At 40.4% G+C, this 16,129-nt stretch overlaps 1 protein-coding gene across 4 annotated transcripts in view; it reads left to right on the plus strand.

The window, feature by feature from the left end:
• Nucleotides 1-16,129, plus strand: part of RTKN2 (rhotekin 2) — a 162,720-nt gene that overhangs the window by 89,495 nt on the left and 57,096 nt on the right. The window contains exon 13 of one of the 4 annotated variants that reach the window (XM_072971443.1): nt 9,629-15,400. The exons of 2 other annotated variants lie outside the window; for them this stretch is intronic. In XM_072971443.1, coding sequence (XP_072827544.1) covers nt 9,629-9,732 — 104 coding nt within the window. In that variant the 3' untranslated portion in view covers nt 9,733-15,400. Of the gene's footprint in view, nt 1-9,628; nt 15,401-16,129 lie in introns of those variants that run through there. One more of the 4 variants, XM_072971447.1, reaches the window with a different exon arrangement.

The following is a 16,129-nucleotide window of genomic DNA, read 5'->3' on the forward strand; positions in this document are numbered from 1 at the left end:
TTTAGAATCTTTTAATGCTCCAGGGACATTACCATTTTATAAATTGTACAAAAAGTTATCGTTAGTTGAGCTTTCTGGTAGTTTGGATTCAGAATAAATGGGAATTTACTGTACTACTTTGAATTATTAAGCTCTGGGGAGCTCAAAGTACTTCACATTCCCATGAATTATATCACTTATCTTTCTCAACAGTAGAATGAAATTTACAAATGGACACAGCAATGGGTGGATTCAGGATCCAGAGTCGTGTTTGTCACTGTTCAAATAAATAATCCTCCTATTAGGCCATGCTGAACTGATTCTGGCTTCTTTCTCTACTTCAAAGTATGATTTTTTTTTTCAGCTAATGATCAAATAGGACCGGGGCCAGCAGCAAAGTATTTGGGCTATAATTTTATTATTAAGTACATAGTGATTTGATTATAGGTATCAGCTCATAAATTTTCTGATGAATCTGGATCCTGCAGTTTATTTTCACAAGAAAGAAACTCAAATATAAAAACTTCTGGCTTTTACCAGAGCTAAAAATATGATTTAAGATGTACAGGAAATAAAATACTTTAATTAAAAAATTTTTGCTCTAGTGTGCAGCCTCAACCTTACTATATACTGTTTATAGATTTTCTATTTATGGATTATCTATGACCAAATATAGTATTTAATATATAAATGACCCTCTTGCCACCCAAGCTCCCTTTCTGAACACCTGCCTCTCTCCCTTAAAATGTAATTAATTTCTTTCTGCTACTAAAAAATGTAATGCTCTCTGAAGCCAAAGCTTACTTCTGTATCACCTGCTGTTTTGGAGTATCTGTACCTTTCCTCCTGCCAGTTATCATGGATAATCAAAAGTGAACTGTAAGGAGAAATCTTCCATTTAGAACACATCAATTTGTACTAAGCCTAATCTAAAAGATTAATATGGAGCATGTGGTACATTCAAGAGGAAAATGGCATTTAAATATTAATACCAGATAAATAGATTCTTGCTGCCATCCTTGATAATTTATAAGTTATACACTTCCAGAAGAAAGTAAATCACTTTTTCTTTTATGCTGTTGCTCAGTAACATTACACGGCAACATGTAAAACAAAGCACCATTTTCCTAGTCAGATCTGACAAGGGGAAGTGAAAAATTTGGGTCCAATTTCAACCTCATTTCCTTACAGCCTATATTTATGTCACATGCTTGATCCTAACTGGTGCTTTCCAAATTAAATGTATATTTCTCAAACCAATATCTTAAGTGGTAATGTTCCAACAGTCCAAATGTCTATTACCAAAACAAACATTTGTTTCTCTAGCAAGTGTTTTCACACAAAAGCATTTGATTCACGTACTGCAGCAAACAAACATTTGCTTTAGGCGGTTAAGGCAGCCAAAAGTTCTTACAGAAACATTTCACAGGCTGGCTGGCGTCCCTTCCTGGAGCAGGGCTTGCTGATGTCCGAGAATGCTTGTGAAGCCAGTTGCTGACCAAGAAAATCCTTTGCAAGACATTTAGGCCATGGAGAGGCACAAGCATTTTCATAACACGTCTTATGTGAAAATGTGTTTCTAATTATGTTTCTATTAGAAAATGTCTTCACAAAGCTACATTTGCTAATATAAATTCAGCCTTTGATGGAATCACAAAACCAAATTCTTATGAAAGTTCACAAAGGCAGATTTCACATAAAAACATTCATACAGTTCAGGAATCATTATTTATGCAATAGCCCATGAGGATTTCATTACATAAATAGTCCTATTACTACATTAAAGTATTTTCTTTCTGAACAAGATATAGATTATACATGTAAATATGTTTTACTTAAGTGCATGTCTACTTCACTGTCGAGACACAGCTTCCACATAAAAAAACTCTTGTTTCCATATTATTTAAATGCTTTTGGAATGAATCAATACTTCTGAGGAAGTCATTTACTTAAATATATGTTCCTTAACGCATGGGGAAATTGATTCTTAACTTCTGCTCCAAAAACAGTTTCCTGGCAACTGGGTCAAGATTGATTCTTTGGCTAGTTCTGAACTGAGAATAGTTGCTAGCTGGCTTAAAAGCAAACTAAGAGGAGTTCATCTTAGATGAATGAATGAATGAAAACACACAAGCACACAAAGTGTCACTTGAAGTGCATTTGATAGAACACATGACAATTTGGACCACACCAATCAACTTGTAAGAAGAGGTCACTGACCACTTTTTATGAGTTTGATTCTATTTTGGCATTGATGTGATGGGACAAATATGATGCTGACAGCAGATAAGCAACCATAATAATTATAGTAACAATTGATTTAGCATATATTATGGGCCAGTGCGTAAAAGAGAAATAAAACGTAGGTAGAATAACTGATCAAATTCCGACCCAGATCTGTCTGATATTAAAACCCTGTAAACTGTACTGCCTTTACATGGGAGGCCCAGAGTATTTCCTGTGTTTAAGAAACTTTCAACCTCATTATAAAGAAAAAACACCCCAAGTAATTAGGGAGTCACTTGAGAGAGTAGATGTTTAAGGGTTAACAATACTAAAGTAACAAAAGCTTGCATTTATTGATCCCTAACTTGGTGTCAGGGGCTGTGCTAAGGACCTGACATCATTAAGGAGGTGGAGCTTGGGCTTGGCCTTGAAACAGGTGGGAAGAGGAAAGAGTAAGGTCCTTTGAGAGCATAAACAGCATGGTCAAAGGAATGGGGGAGGTGACACTGTTTGAGACCTGTCAAGTTGGGGTGACGGATTCATATGGGCATAGGACGGAATGGGTAGGTGGGTCCAGATTATGGAGGGCTCTGACACAGAAATTTGGCCCAGGAGGGAAATGTAGACTCATGCCATGTTCTTGAACATTGGAGACATGATAATCTTTCCTATAATTACTAGAACAAAGGGAGTACAATTTTTCCCTGCTTTTCTGAAGTTCACTTTATGCTATTTCACTTTAATGAAACACCTACACTAGTACCTGTTTTTGATAAGTGAAAGAAATCCAAAGAGGATTTTTGCTTTTACGAAAAAAAGAGGAGGGAAATTGCAAATAGCAGTCAGCATGTGTTTTGCAGTGAGCCATTATAGAGACGATGTGCAGTGCACTCTAAGCTGTGAGAGTGGCCCTGCCAAGCTCCTTCCTGGGGACTGCACTCAGCATCTCAGCATCAAGCTGCCATAGCTTGAACTGACTTTGTGAGCATCTATGCTTCATCACAGTTTATTTTGTGCATCCGTTAGCGAGATGTGTCCTAAGGTAACTGCTTCTTCACTTATGCCATTTCTGCTTATAAAAGATTTCCTAGGAATGCTCTACTTTTGGATAGTGGGAGAAACTTGTGTGGATTTTTGGTTGAAATACTACTGCCAGTGTTCCCTCTGGAAGGCTTGCCACTTACACTGCCACAAATATGCCAACAAGATTTTAGAGTTTTCCATCTACCATATATTCAAACATTTTAATATTTGCTAATTTTTTCTTTAAAAATGATATGCCATATTTTTTGTTTTGCACATCTTTGGCTTTTGATGTGATTGTACATCTGTTTATATATAAAGTTAATTTATATTAACTGGCCATTTACATTTATTTTTCTGTGAATTCATGTTTGTATTTCTTTCTTTTCTTATCCTAGTGGGTAGTTTGGGTTTTTTTCTTGTTGATTTATAGAAGCTCTTTATATATTAGTTTTCTGTCTCTTTGTTTATTATGTATTTGCAATGTTTTCTGAGAGTATTGTTTTTCTTCCAATTTAGATTTTAGTGTATGTTTTTCCATATACATTACTATTTATGTAGCTAAAAGTAAAAATCTTTTTTAAAGAGATAAAGATTCACATGCCTAGAAGGAAATGCCAACATTATAAAAATATTCCCAATATTTTCTCGTAGAACTTAAAAATTTTGATGCATTTACATTTCTATACATTTGATCCATCTGGAATATTATTTGGTTTAGGTGTGAAGTAGAAATTTTTTTTTCATTTTTGCTACTGATTTGAAATGCCTAATTATCATACATTAATTTTCTATATATGGGTCTGTTCCGGATCTCTGTTCTATTTTCTTACTCTGTGATGAAATGGCACCATGTTGGTTTAATTACTATCATTTTATAAAAATGTTCTGATATAGCATAGTGCAGTATTTAAGATCATAGTGGATAAGAGCACAGACTCTGGCACTGAGACATCTGTCTATTCCTCAAGTTCCTTATCTTTAAAATGAGGATAACAGAATGACTGAACATTTCATGCGTTCCTGTATATGGAGACTTTTAAACAGTGCTTGGCACGTAGTAAGCATTTATACAGGTGTTGGCTGTTATTATTTGTCATAACTTTTCACCAAATTTTTCTTGCTTTTCTTCTACATCTTCTGGATGATTTTTAGAATCAGCCCATAAGGGGGCTAATGAAGAGATTTGCAAAGATGATTCCCTTCTTATGAGGAATTCTGTTGCCAGCTGTTAAGATAATTCATGTTTCCCCTTGGCACATAGCGAACTCTTAATAAATGCCAATCATTGTTACAGGTATTATTTTGGAAGGAACAGGAATGGTGCAAAAGATAATGCATTTTCCTCAGATGTCTCATTCTCCTCCATCTGCTTGTAATGACACCTACATAAAGAAGAGGGAGAAAGCTTGGGGTGAGGGTGGAGGGAGGGTGTCGCAGAAGCCACTTCTCTTAAATTCCTTTGGGGGAGTTTGTAAGTAGATCTCTCCCTTGCCCCTCAGAGCATTCTTCTGGGGCCCGCCCTTTGAAGAACTCTTGTTGAAATCAGAAGAGGCTGTATGTCAGCCCCTCCCACCGCAACAGATATGTTAGATCCTCAGAGATCTGGGGGAGATAATGCTCCCAGAAGCTGCACTTGGGGATTAACACAGGTTTTAGCAGAGAGATATTCAGTTGTTTAGCTAAAGCAGGAATCATACTGAAATGCCTACTGGTGCCAGCAGACAATGCAAGTTAGCGGTAGTCAAACTTTTTACTCATGAACTGCCTAAAAAATTTCTCAAAAACTATGTACCCTTTATCAGATTTTTAGGTTAACATCTAAAACTTGTAATAGTGTGCTTAATAGTTATTTTTAAAAGGTAATTAGTATTGTACTGGAAATGGTGACCTTTTAAAATAAGAAATTTACATCACTCCAATAGAGTTTAAACCCCATAGCAATTTGATAACCACCATCAACCATAAAAAGATACACAAGCAAGTTTTTATCTGACAAACAAAAATTTTACTTTCTTTTTCTCCTTGAACTCATATTTTAATTCCTTTTCTCCCACAAAATTTTACTTGAATGTAATGTTTGATTTAAAGTGTTTTTTTCATCATGCTTTCAGATTTCTCTGCAACGTAAACTAAAATACAAAGTTTATTTCCTGTGACCGTAGACCATATGTGTTAAAATTCTTTCTTCTGGAAAAATTGGTTAAAACATGTAAATTTGTTATGAATAGTTATTAAACATAAAGTTTTATTTTGAATGCATACCTGTATGAGATAGATGGGGGTTTATTTTTGCAATTAGTTCATGTATGCATGGATGAACATTACTTAATGCTAGAATGAGATGGGGTTCAGCACCAAATCTGTTCTTATGTTTGGTGTTTATATACAAAAAGACTGAGAAACCTGGTTTATAAAAATAAGTAAATGGGAATAGGGACCTTTTTGTTACAGCAACATGAAGATCAATATCTTGAATTGTCTTATTGTCACCCAGAAACTTGTAACACCCTGAGGCAATGCACCGTAGTAAGATTTGAGATGGGTATAAGGTATGCATTTGTTTTGCATGGCAAGTCAGGTTCTGTGGAGGCAAATGATGAGACAGACTGTGGGGACAAGATGTGTGTTAGAGATGAACACCTGGGAAGAGAAGGAGGCGGAAGCAAGCCTTGGTGAGAACTTGGCCAGCCCAGGAGGCAGCTCTGAAGTGATTATTGTCCTCTAAAGTTGTCTTGGTGACAGGCTGAGAGGACAGGCCTATATGTCCCCATGTGTTCAGTCACCAGATGTAGGGCTGTCCTGGGAAAGTGTGACCTTAGGAAGAAGGTGGCCCTCTGTATATGAGGCCAAACTCTGAGAGGGCTAATGTATTTGCTTCCTAGGGTTGCCATAACCAATTGTCACAAACTTGGTGGCTTAAAAGTAGCAGAAGTTTACTCTTTCACAGTTCTGGAGGCCAGGAGTCCAAAATCAAGGTGTTGAAAGGAGTAGTTCCTCCTGGAGGTTCTGAAAGAGAATCTGTTCCATGCCCCTCTCCCAGCTTCTGGCTCCTGGCCTTTCTTGGCATTCCTTGACTCATGGATGCATCACTCAGATCTCTGCCCCTGTCTTCAGGTGGCCTTCCCCTCTGTGTTCCTGTGGTTTCCTACTTTTCAGTCTCACATGAAAGTATGAGACTTGTCATTGGATTTAGGGTTCACCATGATGCAGGATGATCACATCTCAAGATCTTTATCTTAATTATATCTATAAAGACCTTTATCCCATGTTAGGTAACATTCTGAGGTTCAAGATGGACATATCTTTGGCAGGTCACCATTCTGTCCACTTCATACAGCCAGTCCTTTGTGGAAGGGGGAGCCAAACAGCGTATCTCCGCATCAACCACATTTTGCAAAATGGGAAAAGGGTGATTATAAAGGAAGCTGAGAAAAAGAGGACAACTGTGAGGCTCAGAAAGCAAGCAGGTTGCCAAGCTTTAGAAATGAGAGCATATGGAAGCTGAGTGTCTGGAAATTGATACTTCTTGGAAAGCCTTTGTGTACCCCAGGGTGACAGGTAACCCAGTTTGAGGATTTAGTTCAAGCTGATTATTTCCTTCCAGGAATACAAGCCTTGGGTTGCCAGATCCCCAGTTATTTTTTAAAAAATGAGAAATTCACACTTTAAGTGATATCTCCTTATTTTTAAATGGTATCAATTAATTCAAAACAAACAAATACCCTGTATAGGCCAAAGAAAACAATGTTTGTGAGCTGAATATAGCCACTGAGATAATGTGTGTACTGTGTGTTTCTATCCTTACTCCTACCATAGTGAGTAGAAGAAATATCAGTGCACCTTCCTTTGATGGCCACTGATTTACCGTCTTATCTGGAGAGATGTTGTCAGTCAGGGTTCTCCAGAGAAACAAACAATAAGGGGTGTGTGTGTGTGTGTGTGTGTGTGTGTGTGTGTACAGGGATTTATTTTAAGAAATTGGCTCATATGATTGTGGGGATTGGCAAGTCTGAAATCCACAGGGCAGTTTGGCAAGCTGGAAACTCAGGCAGGAGTTAATGCTGCAGTCTTTAGACAGAATTTTTTTTCTTCTCAGGAAACCTCACTTTTTGCTCTTAAGAACTTCAGATATATTGAATGAGGCCTGCTCACATTATTGAAGATAATGCCATTCACTTAAAGTTAACTAATTTTAGATATTAGCCACATTTTCAAAATCACCTTCACAGCAATAGGCCCCTTGTCACTGGAGACGGAGACAGCACGGAGATGTGTCTGCATAAATAAACCTTACTAAATAACCCTTATCTACCATGAGTTTCCCTTGTATATTTACTGTATATTTACCCCTCCCACAATTTACCACCCTTAGAAGCCCAAAGCCCTCTTTCCTTTGGCCAGTCACTTCTCCACAATTTTGTCCTTTGTTAAAATGGTATATAAGCTCCCAAGCCTAACCACTTCTTTGGGGATTCACTTCTTTTCTGTGAAGGCACAATGCACATAAAATTAAAATTAAAAATGTATGAATTTTCTCGTTAATCTGTTTTTTGGTAGTTTAATTCACAGGCTCCCATGACTGAACCTAAGAGGATGAAGGAAAAGTGTTCTTCCTCCCTTACATTATCTCCTATTATATACCCCAAACTCAGCTGGTCCCAACCATAGACCAGAAAGAATGGCTCTTGCAATTACATTTTCCCATTTTCCAAATGTGGTTGAAATTCGGCCTAACGTGCACATTTGTAATCTCAACATGGTTAGAGATGATCAGGGGCACCTTAGGATGATAAAGGGAGGCCAGTGTGAAGCTTTCTAAGAGGCAAAAGCCAGTCATTTCTGATTCCTGAGGTCTAGCTCTGAAAGGGAAGTAATATACAAATACGTGTCTGGAAGAAGTGATATCTAAATAGGCCCTGGTGGGCAAGCCCTTCCTTTTCCTAACAGCCCCTCTGTGATAAAGCTCTGACTTCCACTTGCAATAGGGTTTTGATCGTTCTAATATATTTTGCTTACTATTTTAGGAAGGTTTGAAATCAGAGATTTTGTATGTTTGAGAGAGTGGCAAAAAAAAAAAATTTACAAAGCTCAGCTGAAGAAAATGAAAATTCCTAAAACCACATCATCTCTTCTACCTCAATGCCCCTCCATTAATTTTAAAAAAGAAAGAAAGGGAGATAGAAGAACGAATATAATTTTACAGTAGCATGAAGTTCACTGTTTCTCTAGGCAGCGAGGGGACGAATCGAGTCTCTGGGTACCACATGGCCTCTGAAATAACAGTGAAGGGAAAATAATTCAGCAAATTCTATTTATTTTCACAGCCAAAGTCGCAGTTCTCTTCTCGTGGAATCGAGGACTAGAATCCTGATATCAAATTTAACACTACCAAATTATTGGTTTTCCAGTATAAACAGGTTTGAGAAATGGCCAGTGGAATTTTCCAGTTCAGCTAGCCACAGTAGGGAGTTTATATTGTTAAACAATTGCAATGAAGTTTAGTAATGAGCATCACAATGGAAAATTAATAAAAGCTCAGTGTAGCCCGGCCCATTCAAGTAATTGTCAGTTAAGACTACAATCAATACCGGGGTAATAGCTCATGAACAAGGATAGTTGGGTACTTACTTCATTAACGCTGCAAATCGATGTCGACTGTTTCGGAGTAAGTGCAGAGAAATAAGCTCATATATTGGAGGTAATCATAGAAGGAGACAGGGTTCAGAGTCTGCAGATAGACAAATGTCAGGGAAAGGCCCCATCTAGTTAACAGAGTGTTCTGGTTACTAGAAGGTGAAACCTTCTTTGTTCCAACGCTTGATGCTGAAATCCTTTGAGAGGACCTTCATCTCTTTTCCTGTACTTGGGGCACTGATCAGTTTGCATTTACATCCCCTTCTTTTTCTCCTTGAGTCTCTTACAGATATTTGTGTTCTTCTATTGAAAAATGGTTGTAAATATATTTCTTCCATAGTTCTTTGTAGCACCAGGCAGCCCTCCCTGAGTTAGGCATGTTTATTCAACAGGTGGGTCTTTAGAAAGCATTTGCTTAGAGAATAATCTCTTCAGGGTCAGCATTGGTTGGCGCTGTGTCCTTGTCCTCTCCCACAATAGCACCAGAAACAAATCTGTACAAAATATGAAGTCAGAATGTATTCTTTAGCCTGAAATAATTATTAAGTTCTGTGCCTGATGGAAGGAGCCTGATCACATAGGGAGTGCCCCAAACAGTGCATGGTTGTTGACTTCACATTCTAAGATGAAAACAGTACTAATCCAGCACTATAATCATGCTAATAAATTCCACCACCCCTTATTGTCATCCAAAGAATTTATTTTCTTGTCTTTATTGCCTGAGAATTTATGAATGTCTTTCCTCCCTCATATTCCTCACCAGAATGTGCAGTCTGTGGCATTGAAATCTTCCCAGTCCCTCAGTTCAGATGTGAGCACTCACACAACCTTGAGGCATTGGTAACGCTGTGTGGAAGAGAGACATGACGACAGGTCCAGGATCACAGACAAGCCTGGGTCAGAAGGCTAGGAAGGGATGCTAATGCCAACTTTGTGATTGGAGGTTCAGCGAACTTCCACAACCCCTGTTCGCTCTGAGGTATTCATGAAGCACAGGTGTTTAGAACATTTCCACTCAGGGCACATGGAAAAGCAGGTATCTGGACGAAGTGGAAATAGCAGATGAGACCATGGAAGCAGCTGCACTCACAGCCCTCAATCTAAGAATCCCTTTAGCAGAAAACTGGAGGAGAGGAAGGTAAGTGGTTGGAAGATGAAGAATTGCTGGGCTTCTGTTGCCACATCGACATCATCTTGTATAAAGAGTTCCAAGTAGGAGTTTGGAGACTGGGAACTTAGGAGCTACCTGCGTGGCCTTGTAGAAGTCACTTAACCTTTGCTGAGCCTGCACTTTCCTGTCTACATGCAGTAACAATGAACTTCACAAAAGATGAAGCTCTCCTTTGAAGTGCTGGATACCATCAGAGCATAGCACAAGTTATGTCTGCATACATAGATCTGGTAGACAGCTCAATGAATTTAAACCGTGTTTATACTCATTCAAAAAGCGACATTACTCTTCTGTTTTGAATTCACCATGATTTTCTTTTCAAAAGCAAGTGTTCTCTTCCACGAAGAAGCCGTTGAGCATCTATGCTCACTCAATAGCAGTGGAGGCATCTGCCCTCGCTGACTGCAGGGGAGCTGTAAATCGGAGCGCACACATGCAGCCAAAGGAAACCATTTCCTTGCCTGTCACCTCGTATGTCAGCCATCAGTCAAGAGCACGTTTTTATGGCCCAGGAAGTGGGGGACCCTGATGGAGCCGCAGACAGGACCTGGGCGACCCAACCACTAACTGCGCACATTTTGTGAGCTTGTCTGCCAGGAGATGCTTTCCTCACAGAGTTGAAATATGAGGTGTTCACTCTAGCACTTCATGAAGATTCCCCCCTCCACAAAGCCCTCCTCTGCGGAGGCCTCCCTCCCCCTCATTTTGTTCCAGGAGGGCAGGAAGTTGCTCCACGCAGGGTATTAGGGGGAAGGTATCTCTTATACTCTGAGTAACTTCTTTCCCAAGGTGGGCAAGATTTATGCGTGTGCCTGGCCCTGCCAAGCTCCAGCACCGTCGGGTCCCAGCCAGCTCGGTCCTCGACTTCCCAGCCTCCATCCCTATCCCTCTAGTATTCATCGTTGTAGTCACCAGCAACCTGTGGAGCAGAACTGCGCGCTCAGCCTCCTCCCTGGCCCAGTCGCCTTGGTCAAATTAGGCTCAGATATGCCTGGATAATGCTCCCAGGGGTGCTTCGAGAAATAGCCGTTTGTAACTCACAACTGTGTTATTTGAGGGATGTTGTTATATACTATCTCACAAAAAGTCACTTTAGGAAGACCCATAAAAATTTTTCTTTGACTCAGTATGAGAAAGAACTGGACTTTTCTTGAGCCGCTGGCTTCTTGTTATTCTTAATTTTCGTGAAAGTAGCAACTGACCTTTGGTCTCTTTTCACTGGCTGCTAAGAAAACTTTGTAATTCACCTCTGTTCAGAACTACTCACTAAGGGTTTTTAACCATAACCTTAACCCTGAGTGTTCTTACTTCCTTACCTTCGCATTTCTTCCCCTGATTTCCTCATTTATTTTTATGTTTTACTAGTATATGTAGCGCTGTATACAATTTCATAACTTTTTGGAATTGGATGCAGTATGCATACCTAAAAAGCAGACCATCTATTCCAACCTTTATTGAGTACCTGCTCTGTCCCAGGTACTGAGCTTGGTCCTGAGGCACGGGGGTAAAAATGCCGAGCTGGCTGCTCATGGGGAGACCACAACCCGAGTTTGCTGTAACCTCCCATGGACCTTAGAGGCCGGAAGTTACCACCAAGCAAAACTGCACTTACATCGAACCCTGGGGATGTGGGAGCCAAAACCTGACAAGGAAACGCCACTCTTTGATTCTGTGGCTTATGGGTCACTGTTTCCTTCTCATACTTCTTGCAGTGTACGGGAGTTGGCCGCCTGCGTGCTGGCTATTTGTGTCTGTCTTTTCTCTAGAAAGCTAAATCTCCAGCACAGTTTGTACCCACAAATGTCAGGCAAGAGAAGGGTCTCAAGTAATGTTCATTGACTGGCTGGATGGTTGAAAGAGTATGGTTTTCCTGCTTAAATCTTCCAGGTGTCTTTAAAGTCACACTGAACATAAAATCCAAACTCCTTACATTGGCCTGCAATGAACTACGTCATCTGGCGTCCATCTACCGCCCATCTTTGAACTCCTCTGCTCTACCATCAACCTTCCTTGTTTTATTAATCCTGATGCCCAGAGGTTTTGCTCCAGGACATGGCAAGCCCAGCGCCTTCTCTTCATTCAAGTCTCAGCTTAAATGTTACTACTTTTGAGAGGCTTTTATCTAAATGAAAATACCCTTCACTGCCAGGCCCGCCTCCATCACTGTGGATGGAATGGCCCTGCTTTTTCTGCTTCACGGCACTCATTTTGACCGCTGATTCCTACACAGACGGCTGAAATAGCCTGCTGATCGCACAAAGCCAGATGTATTGCTTAGCGCAATAAGGGATGTCACTACTTTGATGGAATCATAGAAGCTTCTTAGAAGGGGGAGGTCAGGGTGGGGTATGGATAGGGTTTTGAGGGTCTGGTTTGAGGCAGGTCTTTCAATGTGTAGTCCTGATTGGAACTGTGCAAAGTTTATGATACAATAGTTTAGGATTGATGAACACAGCAAGCTGAGGGCTTTGCAGAGGGCCTTGAAGAACGTATAGAGACGAGTTGGGTTGTTCTGAGAAGGGGGCCACCACCCTAACTGGCACTAGTTGAAGAGTCTGTTGTTTAGATAAATGGATTTTCAGGAAGTTCCTAAAGCAGTAACATTGTTTGCAACTGCATTTTTGGACTAGAATTTTCTAGAATATTGTTGTCATATTAATGATGAGTGTTAAATAGTTGATTTGTGTTTAGCATGGAGAGTAAGCTGTGTGGCTACAATGGTCTCATTTCTCACTCATCACTATATGAAATTATTATCTTTATCTGTTTACTCTTATGTTATCAGTTTCCCCACCACCACCACACACACACAAATATAATTTCATGTGAATGTAATTGCTCTATCCCGTTCATTTCTATGTCCATAGTACTTACCATGGGGCCTGGCACCGACACTATTTGTGAAACTTAAAGCAAAATCAAGACTTTGCCTGTGTTCAATTCCAGGGGCCAGAAGGCTGAGTTCTGAGTTACCGACTCCCTGCTGAAGTGCATGCAGCACCTCTTCTGTTGAGCAGAACCTGCTGAATGGAATTCTGGGTGTTGTGTTTGGGCTAGAGTACTCCTGGAATCCAAGGGGGTTCATTCATTTACTTATTCACTTCATCAACAAGCATTTCTGGAACCCCTCCTATGGGTGCATGGTGTTTGCCACATCAAGCATCTGATGGCTAATTGCTGTCTGCCCGAGCGGAGAGATCTGAGACCTGTTTCTCTCACTCCCCTACATGCCTGAGCTGGGATTTAGAGTCAGCATTTGTCCGCCAGTAAAAGACCTGGTGATGAAGGATATTTACATATACATAGATGTGTGTGTATATGTGTGTGTGTGTGTGTGTGTGGAGAGAGAGAACAGGCCAAAATACTAACAACTCTGGGTGGTAAAACTATGGTTTTAATTTCATTTTTCATATTTTTCAGCATTTTTGACAGTGAATGTACATTTCTTTTAGAATGGTATTTGAAAATGTCACTTTCCTGTTTGAGGGTGGAGAGGGTGGTAGAGTTGCCAGATAAAACACATAATGCCCAGTTAGATTTGAATTTCAGAAAAACAACACTTTTTTTAGTATATGTCTTCAATATCACATAGGGCATATTTTACTAAAAAATACTATTTATCTGAAAGTCCCATTTAACCAAGTATTCTATGTTTTTATTTGCTAAATCTGGCAAATAAACCCTAGGGGATGGGGGTAACTCATCAGAATCATCTGGGGAGATTTTTCAGACCTGTCCTCTGTTCCCCATGCTGAGCCGGATTCTGATGTGTCTTCTGCCTTACCCGCCCACATCCAGGGTTTGAGCTCTCCTCCCATGTTCTCCCCAGGGGCTGGGGACGAGGGCAGTATTGTATGGGGTACTGTGCAGCATGGGGTGCCGTGGTTTAACAAGGCTGCACAGGAGTTTCTTTCACGTCTCTCCTGTTCTCTGATGGAACTCACTGCATTCTGTGAGGACTGCTCTTTTGGAAGCTGCTGGACCCTCCTGACTGCATTCTGATGGGGCTGTTTTCATGATTTTAGTCCTCAAGGAGGAACCAGTGGGCACCGGACACTGGTGGGGCACCTTTGCCAAAAAGAGCAAGCTGGCTGGCGAGGGAGCTCTCGAGGTTACTTGAGGCCTCTGGCCTTGGTGATCCTCCTCTGATCTCTGGGTCTCTGACAGACCCTGGGGCTGAGACATTGGGAAGGCTGCCTCCCCAGAGCTTGGTGTCTGGCAAAGCCACCCAGTAAAGGCCAGGAAGCCAACCGAACTGTTGCAGCCTCTGTGAGACCCTCTCCTCCAGCTTCACCACCATAGCAGTGGAAGAATGCTTTTCTGCCAGAGGACAAAGTTGTCCAGAGAGAACAGCCCTCACTCAGGAAAGAAGCATCTGGGACCAAGGGCCAGGGACCACGCACCAGCTTGGCACCTCTGGAGAACTGTGAGGAATCCACAGCATCTCCCTTTTGGAAGACCACTGCCAAAGACCTGAAATAACCCCATGTGGCAACACCTCACAAAATAATATTGGAGATGCAGAGAGCTAAACGTTAGCCAGGATTTGTAAACACAGACTTCAAAAAGGTGATAATTAACGAGGTGTAGGGCAAAGAGCAATAGAGGAGAAACAGCAGGCTTTGAAAAAGGCCTTTGAACCCTCTAGGCCTCAGTTTCATCATCTGTAAAATGGATAGGTTGGACAAGATGATAGAAAAGTACCTTCTAATTTCGATGTTTTGGAAGGTTAACCTGGGAGGTTAACTGGGGGTCAGTTACTGAAGCAGGGAAGCAGTACGATGACTCATTTACTGAACCTCGCAGTATAGGGAGAGAAGAGGGATTAATATTCTTAAGGTGTTTACTCTGCTAGCCATTTTGGTGTGTTTTATCTCATTTCTGTGCTTTGTAACCATTCTTGGAGAGTAGTATCATTATCTTCATTTTATATACAGGGAAATGGGGCCACAGAGAGGTTAAGTAACTTTCCTAAGGTCACACAGAGGAAGCGCAAAGCCAGGATTTTTAACCAAGGCTGTTTTCTGCTGAACCCGATGCCTTATCTACCACACCGTGTAGACTTCCCCTGGCCACCTGCGTTGTTGAGCTGAAGCTAAAGTTACCTGTAACTGAGCTCTCACCAGCACCAGGGGAGGTACAGAGATCGGGGCAGAGGGAGGTCCATCCAGAGAGAGCGACTCTCCTTTCCACTGTGATTAATCTACAAACTCTGTAAATAAGGAATCACCTACAGCTGACTTTTACTTTACCAGGGACAGCTGCCAGGGACCATCGTCAAGTTCCCCTGGGCTCCAGAATTCTCCTCATACCAATTGCTTGATCCCTGAAATACCCTGAACAACATCCAGAGCTTTTCATTATGTAGGTAAAGGATATATTTTAAATACTGTAACCCTCCTGTCTCCATCCCTTATTGAGGGAAGAAAAGTAGAAACTACATTTTGGCCACTGACTGGTTTAATCTTTTCTCATGAATGGATTTTGACTGGGCAAGTGGGAAGAGATGTGGGACATTTCGGCCTGAATGAAGGCACAGAGAGAGAAAAAGAGAGGCCAGGAAAGGAGGAGTCAGAAAGTCTTAACAGTAGTAGGTACCAATGGGGAGAGGGAAGGGGGAGGCACAAGAAATGGGAAGGAGATTAAGAGATACAAACTACTATGTATAAAATAAATAAGCAACAAGGATATATTATATAGTCATAATAACTTTAAATGGAGTATAATCTATAAAAGATTAAATCACTATGTTGTACACCTGGAACTAATATAATATTGTAAATCAACTGTACTTCAATTAAAAATGCAAATTAAAACCACAATAGAAAACACAATGAAATACCATTATACATCTACTAAATTAAATTAAAATTATAAAGACTGACCATACCAAGATTTGGTGAGAGCTTAAAAGCATAACTGAAACTTTCATGCACTGCTGAGAATGTAAAATGAGACATTTTAAAAACGTTTTTTGCATCTCTTAAAAAATTAAAATTTTTACTTTGGAAAACATTTTTGTAGTTTCTTAAGAAATTAAGAAAAAAAAAAGGAAACGCATGTTTGTACAAAGATGTGTGAATGAACGTTTGT

This window comes from Vicugna pacos, chromosome 11 (genome assembly GCF_048564905.1).
Source record: "Vicugna pacos chromosome 11, VicPac4, whole genome shotgun sequence".
Taxonomy (NCBI): domain Eukaryota; kingdom Metazoa; phylum Chordata; class Mammalia; order Artiodactyla; family Camelidae; genus Vicugna; species Vicugna pacos.